The sequence below is a fragment of the Vigna unguiculata genome, chromosome 4 (genome assembly GCF_037176805.1).
Source record: "Vigna unguiculata cultivar grain cowpea cultivar isolate G323 ecotype 2 chromosome 4, ASM3717680v1, whole genome shotgun sequence".
In the NCBI taxonomy this organism is placed as follows: Eukaryota; Viridiplantae; Streptophyta; class Magnoliopsida; order Fabales; family Fabaceae; genus Vigna; species Vigna unguiculata.
Window position 1 is genome coordinate 43,427,799 of NC_140795.1, and position 21,042 is coordinate 43,448,840.

The 21,042-nt window shown below is 28.7% G+C and overlaps 2 protein-coding genes across 3 annotated transcripts; both read left to right on the forward strand.

The window, feature by feature from the left end:
• Positions 1 to 349: 349 nt before the first annotated feature.
• LOC114181463 (protein DETOXIFICATION 34-like) lies at positions 350 to 4,038 on the forward strand. 2 transcript variants are annotated; one of them, XM_028067927.2, is made up of 7 exons: positions 350 to 654; positions 1,048 to 1,673; positions 1,980 to 2,036; positions 2,243 to 2,481; positions 3,218 to 3,336; positions 3,465 to 3,551; positions 3,753 to 4,038. In XM_028067927.2, the coding sequence occupies exons 1-7, from the start codon at positions 394 to 396 to the stop codon at positions 3,819 to 3,821; spliced, it is 1,458 nt and encodes a 485-aa protein (XP_027923728.2). In that variant the 5' UTR covers positions 350 to 393; the 3' UTR covers positions 3,822 to 4,038. The 2 variants fall into 2 exon arrangements, with proteins under 2 accessions (XP_027923728.2, XP_027923729.2); XM_028067928.2 differs by having other exon boundaries at positions 351 to 586.
• A 1,975-nt stretch (positions 4,039 to 6,013) lies between these two features.
• On the forward strand, positions 6,014 to 9,384 carry LOC114181458 (protein DETOXIFICATION 34-like). Its single transcript, XM_028067922.2, has 7 exons — positions 6,014 to 6,461; positions 6,628 to 7,250; positions 7,371 to 7,427; positions 8,029 to 8,267; positions 8,384 to 8,502; positions 8,577 to 8,663; positions 9,200 to 9,384. Exons 1-7 carry the CDS (start codon positions 6,201 to 6,203, stop codon positions 9,275 to 9,277), a joined length of 1,464 nt encoding a protein of 487 aa, XP_027923723.2. The 5' UTR covers positions 6,014 to 6,200; the 3' UTR covers positions 9,278 to 9,384.
• Positions 9,385 to 21,042: the final 11,658 nt, after the last annotated feature.

Here is a 21,042-nt window from a genome sequence, read left to right on the forward strand (position 1 = left end):
CACCGTATGCAACTTTCATATATCACCATAATTATTATAATTTTTAGAGTTTTTCAACTTTTAGATATTTTCCCACTTCAAGGAAAAAAAAATTAAAGTAAATAGTAAGATTCGTCTATTTTTTTTTGTCACTTTTCTAAGATTTTTTTTCCTCATGTCCAAACTATGATAGGTTAATAAGACAGATAAAGCAAAACATTAGTGTTTAGACATCATAATTACTGCTGGTCCAACTTTTGTCCACAAAATTATGAGATGCTTGATGTATCACTACTCCAATACAATTCAAATCTCAATCATGCCCATCTTTTCAACCTCACACAAAATATTAATATAATGCAACCATATGCTGATATATTTATAACAAATTCCATTCTCAGAGAAACTCCTCAAATGGAGACACCATTACTGACCCAGAAGTTTACTTCAGAATCTGACTATTCTGCAGTGAAAGGGTTGAAGGATGTTAAATTTGTTGTGTGGAAAGAGACAGTGAAGATATGGAAGATAGCATTACCAGTGGCATTGACCCATCTGTTTCAGTTCCTCACAAACTCCTCAACTTCCATCTATGCTGGTCATTTAGGTGACATTCAACTCTCTTCCATCTCTGTTAGCCAAGGTGTTGTCAGTTCCATCTATTTTTACTTGCTGGTTAGTTAGCACATGCCCAAACTCATATTTTGCTGATTTTATTTTATTTTTATCGGTAATTGTTAGTTGTTATCGATGAACTGAACCACGTCCTTCTCTATCCTTTCTTAAACCAATTTTATAAATGTTAGTGGATGAAGTTGAATTCAGAACTTCTTTCACCTTTCCTTTTAATTGTTCTGATATATTTAATATGTTTCACATCACTTAGGTCGAAGCTAAATAAAGTTTAAATACTTTTACATTTCTTTATCTTTTGAGGTGCATTTCAAAGACAAAATCGTGACGGAGCTCAAAAATTCTAAAACGGACAGTACGTTGGAATCAGAACAATAATCAACCCATCTTATCACTCTTTCTGCTGATTTTTTCTTGCTCTTATCTAAATTGCAGTTTGGTATGTCATCTGCACTTGCAACACTTTGCGGGCAAGCTTTTGGAGCAGGGCAAATTGTTTCTACTTGCATTTATGTGCAAAGGTCGTGGATTATACTCACCATCACCTGCACAATCCTCTTACCTGTTTATGTATATGCCACACCGATTTTGAAGTTGCTGGGGCAAGATGAAGAAATTGCTGATCTTACTGGCACATATTCTATACAATTGATTCCCCAAATGTTTTCCTTTGCTATAGTTTTTCCCACCCTGACATTTCTTCAGGCCCAGAGCAAGGTTAAAGTGATCATGGTCATAGCATTTGTGGTTCTGCTCATTCAAAATGGCTTGCTTTACTTGTTCATACATGTGTTTGGTTGGGGTGTAACTGGTTTAGCCATGGTGAGTGACATCATAGGGTGGCTCTATGCTGTGGCTTTGGTTGTGTATACCATTGCATGGAACAAGGATGAATGGAGTGGATTTTCTTGGATGGCATTCAGGGATTTATGGGCATTTGCTAAGTTATGCCTTTCTTCATCTTTCATGATTTGCTTACAGCAATGGTATCTTACATGCATTATGCTCCTTGTTGGTCTTCTAGAGAATCCTCTCGTTTCTGTTTCTTCCTATTCTGTTTGGTAAGATATTCTACTTTCTCACGAGGTTAGTTCGATATTTGAGTTAATATCGAAACGAAAATGTGTCAGACGGTGTAAGTAATTCAAATATTATCGTGAAATGTGCTTAAAATATCAGATAAATTTAACAAATTTAGTTAGAAGGATTAAATTCACATATCTTTAAAAGTGAAGGACTAAATTGGTCAAAATTTTTGAAGAAGGACTAACTTCAAATTTTACTGAAAGTTGAAAGAACAAAAGTATATTTAGCCCAAAAAAATAGATGATGAATTGAACTCTTTGTCTAACTTTTTGTGTTTTTAGCTTCAATGTTCAGGGTTGGCACTCCACACTGCTCGTAGGAATAAACACAGCCATAAGGTGAGTCCCTACAAATTGTAACATGACAGGTTTGTCAAATGAAATTTTTCTGAATTTAATTTCTCAGAAGACTGTAAATTCTTTTAAATTTGATCCATTTTAGTAATTTACGTTTCAAATGGCATAATGCATAAACTAATAATTATGATTCAATGCAAATCTTTTAATTCTTACACTGATTTGATTTCTGATTCTTTGTCTGCAAGTGTTCGTGTCTCCAACACACTTGGCATGGCACATCCAAGAGCGGCCAAATACTCTTTCTACGTGACAATGTTCCAATCTCTCCTCCTTGGAATTTTTTTCATGACAGTTATTTTCCTCACAAAAGAACATTTTGCCACCATTTTTACCAACAATGAAGATATCATTCTAGCTGTCATTGATTTAGCATACCTCCTTGGTATAACAATGGTTCTCAATAGCATATCGCAGGTCATTTCAGGTGAATATTTACTTCGACTAACAACTCCTAGGTTTAATAAGTAATTTCATCTTTATATTTAGGCTTTTGATTCATTTTCTATTCTTATATTTGTGTTTGAGTAAATTGAGTTTTTATTTTTGTAAAAGATTTAATATGGTTCTTTCTATTAAATTGACGTTAATACTATTTGAAAGTACTATATGTGTTAAAATTTAAGTGGTCACGTGTATCAAAATTTAGATTATATTTTCTGTTTTAAAATCTCTTTGATTTTGAAACATGGTACCTTTAAAGTAGGCAATGACTCAAATTTTGACACATATGTGACACTATTTCTAGATGAAGTTAATACCAACTTAACAAAGGAATCACATTTTAAATTTTCTTTTTTTATTACAAAATTAGGTACTCAATTGAATCGTTTTTAAAAAATAGAGACTCATTGAGTAAAAAAAGATGAAACAAATCAAATGTCAAATGAAAGTCAAATTATTAATTAATGCTAACTTTAAAAATTTCACATAGGTAACATATATAATTGAAAATAATATACGACTTAGTTTTGTGAAGATGATTTATACTTAAATTCATCTTATAATATGATATTAAAGTCTATCCATTCTATGAAAACTTGCTAAGTTTATTATATCATGCATTATCAAGCTATTATCAGATCATTCTAAAATATTTATTTCACAACGTGAACTCATTTTCTAATATTACATGACAACATTTCATTTTTATATTTACATAGGTGTGGCCATTGGAAGTGGATGGCAAGTGATGGTTGCTTACATAAACATGGCATGTTATTACATTGTTGGACTCCCAATTGGAATTTTCCTTGGTTTTAAGCAACATTTAGGGGTCAAGGTAAGAATTTTCTTTTTATGACACTTTCTTTCACTTCAATGTCTAAGATATATGTGTGTGTGTGGAATATTTACAATGCAATTTGTCTTCATTGAATATTTACAATATTACAATGAGTGAATTTTTAGGGTGTCTGGGGAGGCACAATGTGTGGCAATATTCTACAGATTTTAGTCCTCTTGTTGATTACTTGGAAGACTAATTGGACCAAAGAGGTAACCTATATATATACCAAGACTTTTTGAGTAATTAAGCAACTATTTTTTTTGTAACCAATTCAAAAATTTGCATTTTTCATGCTAATTAATGTTTGATTTGTTTAACAAATTTTCATGTATACAATTATTCATATATATTGTTTAATCTACTTTCTTTACCATGGAATATATGCTTGATGGTTTTTATTATGACTGCAGGTGGAGCAAACAGCTCATCGCATGCGAACATGGAACATTGACAACCACCACTCAGAGAATGTTATATGAGAAAGACTATTATTAATATGGCACATTTTCAACCCAATTTCACAAAAATCATGTGGAAAGAAACACGTATAATTTTGTATTTTATTACAAATTTTACATAATAATAATGTAAACTTTTATATGTGTTTATGAGAAAAATTCATTGATACTACATCAATGGACACTATTTAAACTTCAAGTTTATTCAAATAATAATATTAAAGTCAATTATTGTTTTTATAGCTTAGAAATTTTTGTTGCAATTTTATTCTTAAAAGTGCATGAGAGGTTAAGAAAGGGAAATATATTTAAATTGTTCTTGACATCATTTTCTAAATAAAAAATAAAAAAAAAATAAAAATTCCACAAAATAACACTTGACATGTACAGAGACGGTATTAATGTCAACTTAACACTTAACGGCAAGAACCAAATTGAACTTTTTTAAAGAATTAGAAAACTAAATTGAACCAAAAAATAATGTGACCAAAATGAACAAATTAGGAGACCAAAATGGTAATTAAGCCAAAGTAGATTAGGTCTAATATAAAAGGAACAAATATTTATCTTTGGGATCTTTTTTCTATTTTTCTGGTTGAAGGCTGACAAAATGAGTGTTCTCTTTGAAACCTTTCTCCAAGATCTCACAAATTATGTAAATGTATCAACCTTAAGTTTCCTAAAATAACATCATTAGGATTAATAATTTTTATCCAAAATTTTAACTGATAAAAAAAGACTATATATAAAATATTATTCATTTTGAAACTCAAAATTTCATTATAATTTTATACTTAATAAATGTCTCAAAAATTAAAAGAAGAAAAGGTAACTAGATTGTCCTTAATCTTTTTCGACCTTAAATATATTAAGATAGTATTATTAAAATCAGTTAATATATTTAAACTATTTTTTCTTTTAAAATTCAGTATTTTATCACGATTTTAATTTTAAAAACACCTCAAAGGAAAATATATTTCAAATAATATATTAGGATTCTTAAAGCTTACTAATCATACATTTTCTAAAGTTCCGACATTAATGGTTAGTGATTGATTATGTGAGAAAAAAATAACATTAGATATAATAGTACTTTTGCATGATAGATTCTCATAATTTAAAATTAGATAGTTTATGTCGACGCTTGTCCTAAACGGGTCTAATAGCATTTTATATTCTTTTCAAAAGTTTAGTGTTTCTAAATATATATTGACCGACAATATTTTTTTTACTTAATGATGGATAATATTTATAAAATACAATATAATAATAATAATAATAATTTTATATTGACGTTATTTATTTTAATAGTATATATATATATATATATATATATATATATATATATATATATATATATATATATATATATATATATATATAAATATATATATAATAAAGAATTATCAAGTGATAATTCTTAATTATTGTAAAAAATGAAATTAATAAATATAATTTACTAAATTATGCTATTTAATTATAAACGAATCCATTGTAAATAAAGGTTTCAATACAGCTTTAATACGAATGAAACAAAAGTGTCAATAATCTCACTTTATTTCTTTGTTTATCATATATTGTTGAAAATCTTCTACTTTTAATAAAACATTTTGTGGACATTAATGGACGTCAACATTCTCCACTACTCATGCTATGATCAATTAATTCGATTGTCATTATCATGGCTTATCTTTTCATGCCCCACTTTTGTGTTATGATTTTCAGAAGTTCTCGTGAAAAATGTGTTAATATTTGATAAAATGCTATATAGTGCAGATATTGTTAGAGAGGAGTAAGTATACATATTTTTATTAGAGAGGAGTAAATATACATATATTTTTATTAGAGAAGCCTATTCAAGTCAATAAAATAAAAAAGTAGTCTGCAGTAATAAAAAATTCTTGAATTTTATTAAAAATAAATTTAAGTCTATCTCAATTTCACAAAATTAACTTATAAAATAAGATTTATATTTTAGTTATATATTATGAAATTGTCTTATCTTTTGGAACTTCGAACAAACTTTCACTCCGTATATCATCTGAAACTTGAAAATAATGTGATACAAAATCAATTTCACTTGATAAATTTTCAAAATTTTGACAATAAACTCTTTCAATTATAGTTTTAATTCTTAATTTATGTCTCTGTTAAATATCCATCATAATTAGCATCTTTTGAATGAAAAAAAAAAATGGTAACCAGACAAGGTACTAAAAAACCAGACAAGATAAATGCAAATATTATGTGAATCCAACTTCTACGTGGACTCACAATGTTTCAAACCCCACTTCTGTCACAAAGATTTTTGGGTTCATACAGTGTAACTGTGAGGTTATCAGTAACTTACATAACAAAACTCTGTCTCAGAAGCTGAGTGTTAAGGGAAGAACTCTTGAAATGGAGACACCATTAGTACCCCAAAAGTTCAGTGCAGAAGCTGATTACTTGGCAGTGAAAGGGTTGAAGGATGTTAAATTTGTCTTTTGGACAGAGACAGTGAAGATATGGAGAATAGCATTTCCAATGGCACTGTCTGCAATCTTTCAGTTTTTGACAGTGCTCTCAAATTCAGTCTATGCTGGTCATCTTGGAGACCTTCAACTCTCTTCTCTCTCTGTTTACCATGGTGTTCTTGGTTCCATCTATGTTTACTTGTTGGTCAGCACCTCTCTTCATCAAAACCTTCTTTTTTTTTCTCTTCTTTACATTCCCAAACACAGGAAAATGAAGTTACAAAACCATTGATGAGTAGTAAAATCTATTCTTAATCATTGGTGTTGATATCTTTTTAATCTTTTATAATTTTTTATGGACAAAACTGCAGTTGGGTATGTCTTCTGCATTAACAACACTGTGTGGCCAAGCTTTTGGAACTGGGCAAATTCAATCTACTTGCATATATGTTCAAAGATCATGGATTGTACTTAGTTCCACTTGCATAATCCTCTTACCCATCTATGTGTATTCCACACCAATCTTAAGGTTGCTTGGCCAAGAAAAAGAAATTGCAGAACTTGCTGGAAGGTATTCTGTACAAGTAATTCCCTACATGTTTTCCTGTTCCATAACGTTTCCCTTGCAAGCTTTTCTTCAGTCTCAGAGCAAAGTTAAAGTTATTATGTGCTTTGAATTTGTGGGTTTGCTCTTGCAAAATGTGCTGCTGTACATCTTCATAACTGTGTTTGGTGGGGGAACAACAGAGATAGCCATTGTCACTGATGTTGTTGCATGGGTTTATGCTTTGGCTTTGTTTGTGTATACCATTTTTTGGTGCAAAGAATGGAGTGAATTTTCTTGGATGGCGTTCAGGGATTTGTGGGCATTTGCTAAGTTTAGTTTTGCAGCTTCTGTGATGAGTTGCTTGGAGCAATGGTATGGTACATGCATTGTTCTTCTTGCTGGGCAACTGGACAATCCTGTGATTGCTGTTGGTTCCTACTCAATTTGGTAAAACTATCAACTTTAACTGATTTTCTGCTGTTTAAATTGGTCATGATACACACTTTTTCTTTGATTTTGATCTTTCTCTGATTTCAATTTAACTCCTTTTTGTTACTGGTTTTGCAGCTTCAATGTTCTGGGTTTGCACTTAATGCTGGTCCTTGCAATAAGGGCTGCCACAAGGTGAGTAACCATAAGATAGAAACATGGATGTAATACTATGTTACTGGTGTAAGAGGTTGATTATATATTTTTGGGTTAAATATGATTTTAATCTCTCAACGTGTGGATATGAAGTTGGAATTTGTTTTTGTCTCCCAACTCAAAAAATGAATGAATATAATCTTTTTAGTCTAACAATGTTAAGGTTTGTGTTAAATGATATTCTAAGCTATCATTTGAGCTGAATGGTGTTAAAATGATGTAAACAATTCAAATAAATGTAAACTTAAATGCAATTTACAATGTCAAAAAAGTTTCATGCAATTATTTTTAAAGTTTGAGGCTGAATTGAATCAAAGTTTAAAACAAAGATATATTGGAAGTCTTACATTGACTGAAAATAATACCAATCTATAATATTTAAGTACGTGCATATCTCACATTACATCTCACGTTACAGACAAATTTTGTGAAGTTTTGTTAAATTTAAAATTCACTTCTTAACCTGATAAATTTCAATTTAACATTAAATTTAAGCTACTACATACATATTTAGCCTTATATTTTTCATGTGATTCTTTGAATTGATCTTATATTGATGATTTGTTGTGTGGTCTTCAAGCATTCGGGTCTCTAACACACTAGGAATGTCTCATCCAAGAGCAGCCAAATACTCTTTCTGTGTGGCAATATTGCAGTCTCTCCTCCTTGGAATTTTGTTCATGACTGTTACTTTCTTGAGTAAAGAAGAGTTTGCCAAAATCTTTACCAACAGTGAGGAAATGATAGGAGCTGCTGCAGATTTAGCATACCTTCTTGGTGTATCAATGCTTCTCAATAGTGTTTCACAAGTGATGTTAGGTGATTCTTTGCTTTTCCACCATCAAAACTTTATTCTGTAACATCTTCTCCCTTTCTCGTCATTCTTCTTCTATTATTGCAATTAACTCCAATGCTTCTCTGACATCTCCACAAAGGTGTGGCCGTTGGGAGTGGATGGCAAGTTATGATTGGTTACATAAACCTAGCATGCTATTACATTGTAGGACTACCCATTGGATTTTTCCTCGGATTAAATCAACATTTTGGTGTCAAGGTAAGAATAATGTTCTTGTCATAGTTTCTTTAATTTCCTTAAATTTTATACACCTAAATGATATTGTTCCTTAGGGTCTTTGGGGAGGCACAATGTGTGGCAGAGTTCTTCAGATATTAGTCCTCTTTGTGATTATTTGGAAGACCAACTGGTCTAAGGAGGTAACCCATAAATTTGAATTCTCTGTTGGATATTTTTTATGTTGTTTTTCCATTGTATTTTTATAATACATTGATTACCACTAATTTTGACATTTTAAAATATATTTAAAAGATATTTAAAATACTAATACAGTGTATTTTTAATGCTCAACAAATGACAAAACAAAAAATAGAGAATCTGAATTCGTAACCCACTAGCAATTTTTCAAAAACCAGATAATTTTCCAAAGTTTGGTATTTAATGATTTAGGATACATTTTACGTACTTATTCATAATCTATCTAATCTATAAAATACTATTACGTTATTTTAGATAATAATTTAATTTTTTATTTATTTTAAGAATGTTTAATACACATTATTTTAATTTGTATTTATTAAATAAACAGTTATATTTATCAAATTAAAAAGATTGTACATATTTTTGGTATACATGCATCACATATTTTATTTTATTATTTTTAAAATAGACGTATTTAAGTATCGAAATACAAATTTTATCTTTTTTGTGTAATTTATGAGAAATATGATTGCAGGTGGAGCAAACAGCTCATCGCATGAGAATATGGAGAATCAACAACCTCCACTCAGATGACATGAGAAATGTTACATGAAAAGAAAAACAACGTTTCATTTTTCTAAAAATATTTCAATGAGTGTAGGTGGAACAATGTTTATATATGGTTTTATGTTAGAGGATGATATATATATATATATATATATATATATATATATATATATATATATATTGTTGAAAATATGTGAAGTAGTTTTTCCTATGAAATGCACTGTTGAAGCATGTGTTTATGAAAAAGTAAAGAATGAGTGAGTGAAAATAAAATGTTAATATATAGCATCAAATAAATCATTAAATGTTTTTCTTCAATTAAAATAGGAATAACAAAATAGATAAATTAAAATAATTATTATATCTACGTAATAAATTATTCTATTATAATTATCAATTGAAATTTAATTTGTAAATATTAATGTATCCGTCGAGAAATAAGAATTATCTGGCACTTTTCTTGACCAGAATAATTAATAATTTAAATTATAATAGTATTATATATATATATATATATATATATATATATATATATATATATATATATATATATATATATATATATATATATATATATATATATATATATATATATATACGTGTTTACAAAAATATAATATAAAATTTTTAATTTTTTTAATTATATTTAACTTAAAAAATGAAAAAAATGGGTTAGCTAATAAGGGTGAGTTGGTATGTCAATTTGACGAGTTAGGCAAATCAAACCAAAACAGACTAATGAGTTAAAAATTTCAACATAGTCCATCCCAGTGGATTGACCCGTTAGGCCTAATCCACTTTACCACCCATATGAATAAATTGGTTACTTTTAGTCTTCACACCATTTAATTGCTAAGATAAGATTAGATTAAATATAGTTTTGGTCTCTTAACTTTAAAAATTAAAATTATTTTCATCACATTTTCACTTCATTGTTAGTTAAAAAGTGTGCAAATAAACTTAACAAAATTTGATTAAAAGAACTAAATTCACGCAATTTTAAAAATGATGGACTAAATTAATTCAAAATTTCGAAAAAAAAAACTAATTTCAATTTTCACCCGAGAAAAAAAAGACATTATGTAATTATTTATTTTTCAATTTCATAGTTTATTATTTCCTATTTGAGTTAAATCTTTTAAAATAAATATTATATTTTATTTTAAAAATAATTCCGAAAAGAATTCTCAACTTTCATGATTACTCATGATTCAATTTTTATAAAGCTGCTTCCACCACCTCGTGATGTACAAGCCCACTAAAAGGATGGATCTTACCAATATCTTGTTAAATATTAAAAAAAAAACATAAATTGTATTAAAAATTAATTTATTTCAATAAAAGTTCTTTAATTTCTTAACCAATATCATCAAAACACTCGCTGCAGCATAGCCGCAGATCTATTTCTCTCTCTCCTATTTTTTTTTTTTATGAAAGAAACTAGTTCTTGAATGTTTATGTTTTTTTGTAAATTAACTACTCTACATAGATTTTATAAATTTCTATTTTTATTAACACATGGACGAACTGGCTGCGAATTTTTTTTAATTTTTAAATTTTTGAAATTGTTTATGTATATGAATATTAAAAGTAATATTGACTATAAACATTTTATAAGTATATTATATATAAATATTTTTAAAGATTTTAATTAATTAATTATTCTAATTAAATAAATAAAAATAATTATTACATTTATATATTAAATGACTTTATTATAATTAATAATTAGACCATAATTTAAAAGTGTTTATAATTAATTTCTAATATTATTATATATTTTTATCATAATATAATATAAAAAATTAAATTATTTTTTATTTTTATTTTTAGTTGAAAGAGAAATGTAGGCCAACAGTTCAGCCCCACTCGTTTTGGGCCTTCCAAATTTTAGTGAATGGTCATTATATGTGAAAAAAAAAAATATTTAAAGCAATTTAAAGAAAAAAATAACTATTTAAATTTTAGTAGTGTAATAATTTCCATTACATCCTCAACTTCAAGTTTTGCATATTGATCAACATTATTCTTTTGTCCTGTGTTTTTTTTTTCATTTTTTTTTCGCATTTCAATATTATTTAAAGTGTTGAGTTTTTAACGATTTTTTGTTGTTGTGTGATTGTTGTTATTTGAGAAAATCTTGAACTCATTCTTCAAATGTTATGTTGTTAAATAATTTAATAAACATAAAAATAGTTAGGCGTGATAATCTAATTGTTCTCATTGATATCAAATGTATACTTTTACAATCTGTTTGTTTCCATGTGTATTTTGCATGTAATGTCCCTTTCTTTCTCTCTTTTTTCATTTTCTTAATTTTACTCATCAATCTAAAACAACTTTAATGATAAATAAAAGGTCGTATTCTTTAAGAATTAAAAATTTTATAGACATTTCACTATCTTATCCTAAAGTTCTTTAGATATTATATACGACTATACAATGATTAACATAAGTGAATGAAAATTGAAGGTTTAATTACTCTTAAGGTACCCAGTTTGGGTTAAGGGTGTCAAATTGGTACCCCGCGAAAAAAATGTGTCAATTTGGTACCCAAATAATTTTAAGTGCATCAATCAGGTGCATCCCATTAGATTGTCATAAACGGCATTAAAATTGTGGTGATGTGGCACTGCATAACAGATACGTGTCATTGAAAGAAGAAGATATGTACAAAAAAATAATTGTGCAGTGTTACGTGTACATGGGTTATTTAATGAATGGTGAAGTGTAAATTTGCCCTAACTCTCTAATAGTTCCTTATCATCATCTTCTTCCTCTCCATTTGGTTGCTGGTTCAGACCTGAAAAGGTGGTTTCGTGGTGTGTGGTTCATAGCTTAAGAGGTGCTTTTCAATCAATTTTTCAATGTCTCGCAGTGAGGATTGTGCGTTTTCCAATCTGTTATTTGTGGGTTTCATTTTCTGTAACCAGCAAAGTGGTGACAATGAAGAATCTAAAGGATGCAATTATTTCAAGTGGTTCAACGAAGACAATGGAGATGAAAGAGATGCAACCATAGGAAGACAAAGGAGAAAAATCTATGCTCTTAAAAAATCAGTTATGGTGTTTGAAAAAAAGATTAAGTTTTTAACAGGAGTTATATGTTTTCTGGGTTTGGTGAATGTGATATTGGTTTGTAAGTTGAACAAAATTTTTTGATTTGGTGTAAACTGGATGCAGTACAGTGGGTGTGGATGCAATATAGTGGATTTGAAAGTTTGTATTTACTTTATTTTATGTTATTGTAATGGATTTTTTATGAACATACCAAACCCTTAATGTTGTTTTGTAAAGGGGCTCAAATTGTCCAAAGGGCATTATTTCCAAGGGAACACTGTAACCACTGTTCTTATCACCTCCATTATCTGAGAGAATAGCTTGGTTGATAGAGTTGAGTTTTGCGCCATTATAGGCTCCATCCATCACCTGGAGAATGGGAGTGTGTGAATATTGTTTCCACTAGATCAACAATCTAAAAATCTTTGACGTGTAAAGCACCAACACTTAAAAACAGGAATTATACTGCATAATTATTAATAGTTATTTTCTATTATTCATGCTCCATATTTCAAACTGCAATTTTGATTTAGTCTTCAAAATGAACATGTTCTTACTTCTTATGGATCCTTTAAGAGACATGAATCCACCAAATGAATAACCAGTGGCAAATTACAAAGGAAAACTTACGGGGTTAATTATACCTGAATAGTGGCTGTATTTTTCTGCTCTCCACCAACTGGGAAAATGTTGAACCATTTCCTTTCTCAATGGTGAACTCGACAATTCCTCTACCAGAAAGCCTAAAAGAAATGGCAAGATATTGATTTTCCCTTTGAAATTGCAGAAATCCCAATCGTCTGAACTCATCAGCTTCTCACTTCTCACTCAGCTTTTCTCCTTTCTTCAAATAAGGGCACTTTCAAAATTAATTTTTTTTTAATTCATTTACAAATTTTTATTTTTTATTCCAAATACCACGTCAGAAATTATTGCCATACCACGTGTCAAATATTTGTGTAAACCGACTCTTTTCATTCGTCAATGTTAATGACTTTAACGGTGTCAATGAAAATGGACCTGATTGATGCACTTAAAATTATTTGGGTACCAAATTGACACCTTTTTGTTACAGGATACTAATTTGACACCCTTGACCCAAACTGGTACCTTACGAGTAATTAAACCAAAACTGAAATGTAAAGATATGACCGTGTAAATTAACAAAAAAAGTGACCAACAAAATGACTATTGAAATTTAATTTAATTTATTAACAGTTCTGTAATCTTTGAACTATATGTACTAATATTAATATCGCTTCAATCATGTAATTTACATACTGAATTCAAATTTTATTGTTGTATCACTATAATGCGTGTGTCATGACAATGATAACAATCTAATACAATAAGTAAAAGAAAGAGAGAATAAATATCCTTTGTTCTTAGGACTATATGAACAATCTAATCTCTATTTTTTTAAATCTCATTTTATTCTTCCTTTCATTTAATGGATTGATTCATTTTATTCTCTTGTAATAGTTATTTACTCCTTGTTTAACTTTATTTTCCTTGAATTTCAATTTTAAAGCTTGGTTTTCATTTTTTAACTTAAGATTACTCCTTTTTTAACCTTTAAGTATCACAATTTTAAATTCATATCCAATAAATCAAATAAGCCACTTGAAATAATAGTTTCTTGCACTAAAATATAACTTTTTGGGATGTAGATATAAACACAGTAGAGTGAGTTTTCTCAAGTTATTTCCATTAGAGCCAACAATATACTAAGTGAGGACAAACTATATCTTACTACAAGATTTTCCAATCAGCTAGAGTGGAGAAGAAGGTCTTGCTTAAATTTTGGTAACACTTATTTCCTTATGCTTTACTATTATCATGAGGTAAAAGAAAAAAAAAACTTCTAAACGTATATAAAAAAAAAAAAGATAAAATGAAGTAACATTTTTATAAATTAAAATTAATTTGTTAATTACAAGCTTCTTTGTAAAAGTTATTAATCATATCCAAAATCCAACTAATGTACAAGTTAATATTAGTTATGGAATAATTAAGTTCATTTTCCCTCATTATTCAATATTTATGTTTTCTCGAAAGTAGCCCTTAAAATCAATTATCTAATGCATAACTATTTAGATGTTATTGTTAGACAAATCATATGTCATCTGATTTTAATTCTATCTATCGATAAAGATATCATATATATTATTTTTTATTATTATCAAATATTCATGTCTTATTAGTGTTTGTAATCATGTGATACTATTGAGCGCAAAACTCTACTGGATTTTTTGTGTTGTTCCTCTACTGTGTCTTCATAATACACGGATTATCACTCATTTTGACGTTTTAAAATATATTAAAAAGATATTTAAAATACCAACACAGTATATTTTTAATGCTCAGTAAAGAACAACACCAAAAAAACTAGTAAAGAATCTGGACTCTCACATCACATAATTACATAAGGTATCTACATCACTTTCGACCTAAAACTTTAAGACAATGAATTTATGGGTCTTTATTTTTATATAGGCTCTACTTTCTCATTTGTAGTCGATGTAAGACTTAGAGTCATATTTGTATTCCTAACATAATAAAACATGGGATCTCCAACGTACAAACACACATTATATAGCTCTGCTGTGATTTATGCAGATAATGAACAAAAGTTCTAAAACTGGGAAAATGGCTTCGAGTTCTGAGTCGTACGAGTGGAAGTATGATGTGTTCTTGAGCTTTAGAGGGGGTGATACCCGAATGAGTTTCACAAGCCATCTCTAAGGCATTGGGGGAATAGGGAAAACTACTGCTGCTGCAAAAGCTGTTTATAACCACATTGCTGATGAGTATGAAGGTAGTGCTTTCATTGCAAATGTTAGAGAAGTTTCGAGTCAAAGACTTGGCATGGTTCAACTACAAGAAGCACTTCTTTCAGAGGTTTTCAAATATGGAGATTTTAAAGTGGGAAACAAGGATAGAGGAATTAATCTGATAAAAACTAAACTTTATTGTAAAAAGGTTCTCATAGTGGTTAATGTGAACAAGCTTTGGATGCATGAGTTGCTGCAGGAAATGGCTAAGGAACTTGTTCGTTGTGAATATCCCAAAGAGCCTGGTAAACGTAGCAGACTCTGGTTTCATGAGGATGTTCTTCATGTATTGAACCAAAATATGGTATACTCTTTTCCTTGAACATATTTATGCAATTATGCAGCTTGAAAGATTCATTCATCATGTACCTAACTATCTTTGTGTGGATTGTTACCTGTCATCACTAGTATCCTTCATAATTTGCAACACCTTACTGCAATTGGTCTCAGTGATTGCTTTCAGCTCAAGGAACTTCCAAATCTTCCACTAAATACAAGCTATATAAACACAACTAATTGTAGATCATTCGAAAGCTTTCCAACACTATCCAACTCATCAAATTCACCCAGGTTTTAAATGATGTTCATTAACTGTTATAAACTAATTCTATATTTTTCTATTTGTACTTAGTGTTCAATATTAATGTTTTTTATGCTTCTGTAGACATGTTTTATTTCATATGTAAGAAGATATCAGTAGAGTATATAGAAGAGTGCAGAAGTGTATGAACATCTAAATCGATTGTTTATGTTTTTTAACCTTCTTCTTAAAATATAGGTATAACTAGGTTGAGACCCGTGCTCGTTTTTTTGTTTGTGTTTTTGGTTTTGAATTTAACATTTATTTATTTATGTTTTACGTAAGTGGGATTATTTGATTAATAGAAATTTTAATTACAGCTATTGGTTTTTAGGTAATAAATTTAATTGATGATTGTGTTTAAGATTCGATTTGGAGAATCTGATTTTGGCGGTAAGTTATTATGTTTATTATTTATGTTTCCGAAATATGTGGCGTTTTATTATATGTGGCGTCTCGATTTGATTAAAGGAAGAAAGGAAACGGTGGAGTAAAAGAGGAGAGAAACACTTTATTATGTTTATTGTTGGGTTTCTGGAAAGCAGAACTAAAGAAAACCGTTCAGAGTCTATAGGTTTGGGTTTCGTTTGGCAGAAGGGAAAATGTCAGCTTCCAAACGTCTGAGTTTCAAAATTTTTTACCAGAACTCCGTCATGTTCTTGAATCCTTCTGAGGTTAGTGTTAATGCAGTTGTCTGTTTTATGTTTTTTTTTTGCTTTTTAATGTCTTTTGGTTTGAAAGCAGTCGTTTTTAATGTGATTTCGTTTCAGAGTAGGAAATTTCTTAAAAACAAAAATTATTGAACGCATTCCTTTCCGTTTCTGTTTTTGCTAGGATTTTTTAGTGTTTGATGAAAGCTTCTTCTTGTAATGGGGTAAATCATTAGTAATAGGGACGAACTATTTTTGTGATCCTGCCGGAAATGTGCTTAACATTAAGTTTGATGAAAATCTGGTGGCGGAGAGGAAATTTCGTGGTGTTTTTCAGATATTAGGGTTCTATAATCTGCGATTTATGTGTTACGTGTGCACTCTGTTTTGTGGAGATAGGTACTTTCGATTAAGAGTCTTCGACTCATATTGGAAGGAAGTTGAGTATCCTGTGGTAGAGGAATCAAGGACTGGGATGACGTATGACCCTTTGGGTTCCCCAAGATTTTTTCAATGTTTTAGAGTGAAGTTGTTGCGGTCGACAGTAAAATCTTGTAATCCTTACATAGTTTGATTAATTTTGGGCACGTTTATCTATATTTACTAATTGTTGGTTAATTTGTATTGCTTGTTAACAGCCATACATTCTTCTTCCAAACAAATTTTAGATGTTTTCTCAGGATGATCTAAAACTTGATCGTAAAGTTGAACTTTATGATCCTCTTAGGAAAAAGTTTGAGCTGTCTATGGATACAACAGATGTAGGCACTATTGTATTGTTTGGTTTGGCGGAATTTCTGAAGTACTATGGGTTCAAGAAATGTTTTTTCTTACATTTGAGTTATGTAGGGAAAAATCAATTTATCCATAAGATTTTCTCCCCTGAAGGAGTAGAAATTGTGTACTGTAGGGATTCGGTTAGTGGAAATGATATACAACATGTTGCTGTTAATGAACCTGATGGTAGTTGCATTCCTGATAATGTTGGTGTTAGCCCTATTGCTGATAATGCGTCACCTATTAGTGATGGAGTGGTGAAGTACTTAACTCGTTATGATCTTCGAAGTTCATGTTTGGTATACTTTATGTTTATGGCTGTATATTTCTCATAGTTTTATTGTTATGGAATTGGTGTGTAACAAAGTAATTTTGTTTGCAGTATCTGAATTCCAATTTTGTTGGACAGTTTTTGGATAAAAGCCGCAAGAACTATTTGCTGACAAATGAAACTGGTATATATTGGCCTTGTTCAATTCGTTGGACTGGAATGAGCAATTTTGAATGCTATCTGACGTGTGGATGGAAGACGTTCTGCAAGGACAATGCCTTAGCTGCTGGTGATGGCATAAAGTTTGTAATAGACAATGATAAGAAAAATATCATCCATGTTGTAAAGGTCTAGGTATGTTGCTTAATTTAATCTTTTGCAAGGACAATGTCTATTTTGTGAACTCGTGTTTAACTTTGTATTGTTATTTTGTTGAATGATGATATTTGACCTAGTAGTCAACGTTGATATTTGACCAAGTTGTCCAAGTTGATATTAAATATCATTAAAATGTTTTAGACATTGATTGAGATTATACGTAAAAATATTTCATTACTTAAAATGGTTGACGTGGATTTAATGTAGTAATTAATGTACTAATTTTTGTTCGTATATTAACGTGGGCACCAAATTACATGAATGTAACATTTTAAATAATAAATTTAGGTGTACTAATTAAAGTAATGTGTATTTTCGAAAAATTATGGATGTTATATAAAATTTATCAATAGAGAATTAATCCCAAAAATTAATTAATAAACCAAAGCTTTGTAGGAATTTGATGAAAATATTTAACTGCAATCATTGATTAATAATGAAAATTGTTTAATCTTAATGTTAATCAAATAATTAAGTGTGATGATCCTGTTGTGTACCGATATTATAGTCATGGGTAATGATATATTTGTACCTATGGCTTGTGGTGGTGTGGTTAGTGAAAATTTGGATTGGGTTCTAAGTTGACGTACTCCCAATGGATCGTCAAACAAAACATACTGGAACATGTATGGCTATTAATAAAAACTGGAATTGGAAAAAAAACTGAATATAATAAATTTTATCGTAGTGGTGCATAAATGAATTTTGGTGGTGTTGTTATGAAACTTGAATATAAGTTAGGTACGTTTGTTGGTTTCAGTTTAAATGCATTGTCATGTGTGGTGCAATAGGACAAAATAATGGTCAACCTGAAAAGATTCTAAAGTAGTCATTGGTCACGGGTTCATATAGGGGAAATTGTAAGCTTTTGGGAACAATTGAAAAGTTGGAACAATGGGAGGGGCTTGATATCTGTTTTGGTGAGTTCTTGTGGCCTCAATAACGTTGAATTGTTATTCTTTTTTAATCTCATATTGATCAATTAGTCTGCAAACCATATTAGTCGGATCTGGATTTTTTTTTCGTAATTTATTGAAGATTTTTCGTTTTTGTAGTTAAGCTTGCGAAGATACATGTATCATTGTTTATGTTTTTTAACCTTCTTCTTAAAATATAGGTATAATTACTCGTATAGTACCCAGTTTGGGGATAGCGTGTCAAATAGGTATCCGGTTTAAAAAAAATGTCAATTGCATCCCAACTTTTGAAAATTGCTTCAATTAGGTCCCTTTTAGACAGAGTTGACTAACGCTGTTAGTCAACGTGCCACGTGTCAATCTGTGGTTTTTTTGATTTTGTTTTAAAAATTTTATTTTTTTTTAATTCTAAATTTTTTTTTTAATTTTAAAATAAAAATAAAAATGCCACATGTCAAGTCCCTGTGTGTGACACGTGGCATTGTCAGTGTCACGTGGCATTGTAATGCCACGTGTCAATGTCACTATCAGATGTCATTGTGTTGATTTCGATTTAGTCCCCATATATGTCTTTTTGTTTCAATTTAGTACTTAAGTATGTGTATCTGATTCAATTTTGTCCCAATTTTTTTTAATAATTAAAATATTTTTGTAATACATTTTTTATAAGATTAAAAATAATTAAGTATAAATATTTTTACAAAATTAAGTACTAATATTTATAATATTTCTCTCAATTTCAGACCAAATTTATTATTTGTATAAATGTTATACTAATATTTTTTATTAAAAATGACTTTTTAATGTATTACTTTATTAATTACTTTTTTATTAAGTAGTCATGTTTTGTTAATTTTTTTTTTCAAAATAGAACAATATTGTCACTTACTAATTTTAAATCAAAATTTCTATTGGTATGAATGTTATACTAATTTTTTTATTAAAAATGACTTTTACCACTCAATTTTAATATAAATATCAAATACTTAATTTTTGTAAAACTTTTATACTTAATTACTTTTAATTTTATAAAAAAAATATTTTAATTATTAAAAAATATTAGGTCAAAATTGAATCAAATACACATAAGTAGGTACTAAATTTAAACAAAAAAACATAAATGGGGACTAAATTGAAATCAACACAATGACATCTGATAGTGATACTGACACGTGGCATTACAATGCCACGTGACACTGACAATGCCACGTGTCACACACATGGACTTGACACATGGCATTTTTATTTTTTTTTTTTTTAAATTTTAAACAAAAAATTCAAAAATTCAAAAAAAAAATTAAAAATTTAAAAAAAAAATCAAAAAAACCACAGATTGACACGTGGCACGTTGACTAACGGCGTTAGTCAACTCTGTCTGAAATGGACCTAATTGAAGCAATTTTCAAAAGTTTGGATGCAATTGACACTTTTTTAAAACCGGGTACCTATTTGACATACTAGCCCCAAATTGGGTACTATACTACTAATTAAACCTAAAATATATTAGTCTCAATCAAAGTTTCATTGAACACGGTGTAAAGAAAAAAAAAACTCATAAATTTATTAATTATGCCAAACCACTAAGTTTAATAAAAATTAATGATTTAAAACAATGTAGGATATGTTAAAATAATGGTTAGTGCAATTTCAAGTTTCATTAACATATATAAAAGATAGATTAAATGTTGAATTTTCAATTCAACTGTTAAAATAGTTTCAACTATAAATACATTAAAATTATAGTTAAGTATATACTAGTATTATTGCTTGAATAAAATTAAATTAGAAAAATATATCTATACTATTTATATTATTATACAAAGAGAATTTCCTTTCTGACATACACATTTAGTTCCCAATTTTATCATTTAAGTTTTTTTTTTAATTAAAAAGATTATCTATAAAAAAATAAACATTATCTACAATAAAATTGTAAATATTATTTAAATTTCTTTTTGTAATTATAATAATAATTATTTTATTATTTTGTTTTATTGTTATTAAAAAAATGAACCGAGATACACATGTCTTTTCATTTGTTTCACTGAAAAAAGTTATGTAAGATAACAGTTCTAAAAAACTTATAGATTAAAATAAAATAACTATTGTAATAAAAAAATATCTATAAAAAATAAACATAACTCACAATAAAGCTATAAAAATTAATTAAATTTGTTTTTGTAATTATAATAATAATAATTTTTTATTTTTATTAAAAAAATAACCCAGATACACATGTCTTTTAACTTATTTTACTAAAAAAATTACTGCAAAGGATAACAATCATATAAAACTTATAGATGAATAATTTCGTATTTTCTTCGTAAATAAAAAATCATATTATA

Bases quoted from the DNA above. Each gene is read 5' to 3' on its own strand.
- LOC114181463 (XM_028067927.2), top strand. From the start codon at position 394: ATGGAGACACCATTACTGACCCAGAAGTTTACTTCAGAATCTGACTAT. The intron at 2,037-2,242 runs GTGAGTCCCTAC...TTTGTCTGCAAG, and splicing joins GGAATAAACACAGCCATAAG to TGTTCGTGTCTCCAACACAC. The intron at 3,552-3,752 runs GTAACCTATATA...TTATGACTGCAG, and splicing joins AGACTAATTGGACCAAAGAG to GTGGAGCAAACAGCTCATCG.
- LOC114181458 (XM_028067922.2), top strand. From the start codon at position 6,201: ATGGAGACACCATTAGTACCCCAAAAGTTCAGTGCAGAAGCTGATTAC. The intron at 6,462-6,627 runs GTCAGCACCTCT...ACAAAACTGCAG, and splicing joins CCATCTATGTTTACTTGTTG to TTGGGTATGTCTTCTGCATT. The intron at 7,251-7,370 runs GTAAAACTATCA...CTGGTTTTGCAG, and splicing joins GTTGGTTCCTACTCAATTTG to CTTCAATGTTCTGGGTTTGC.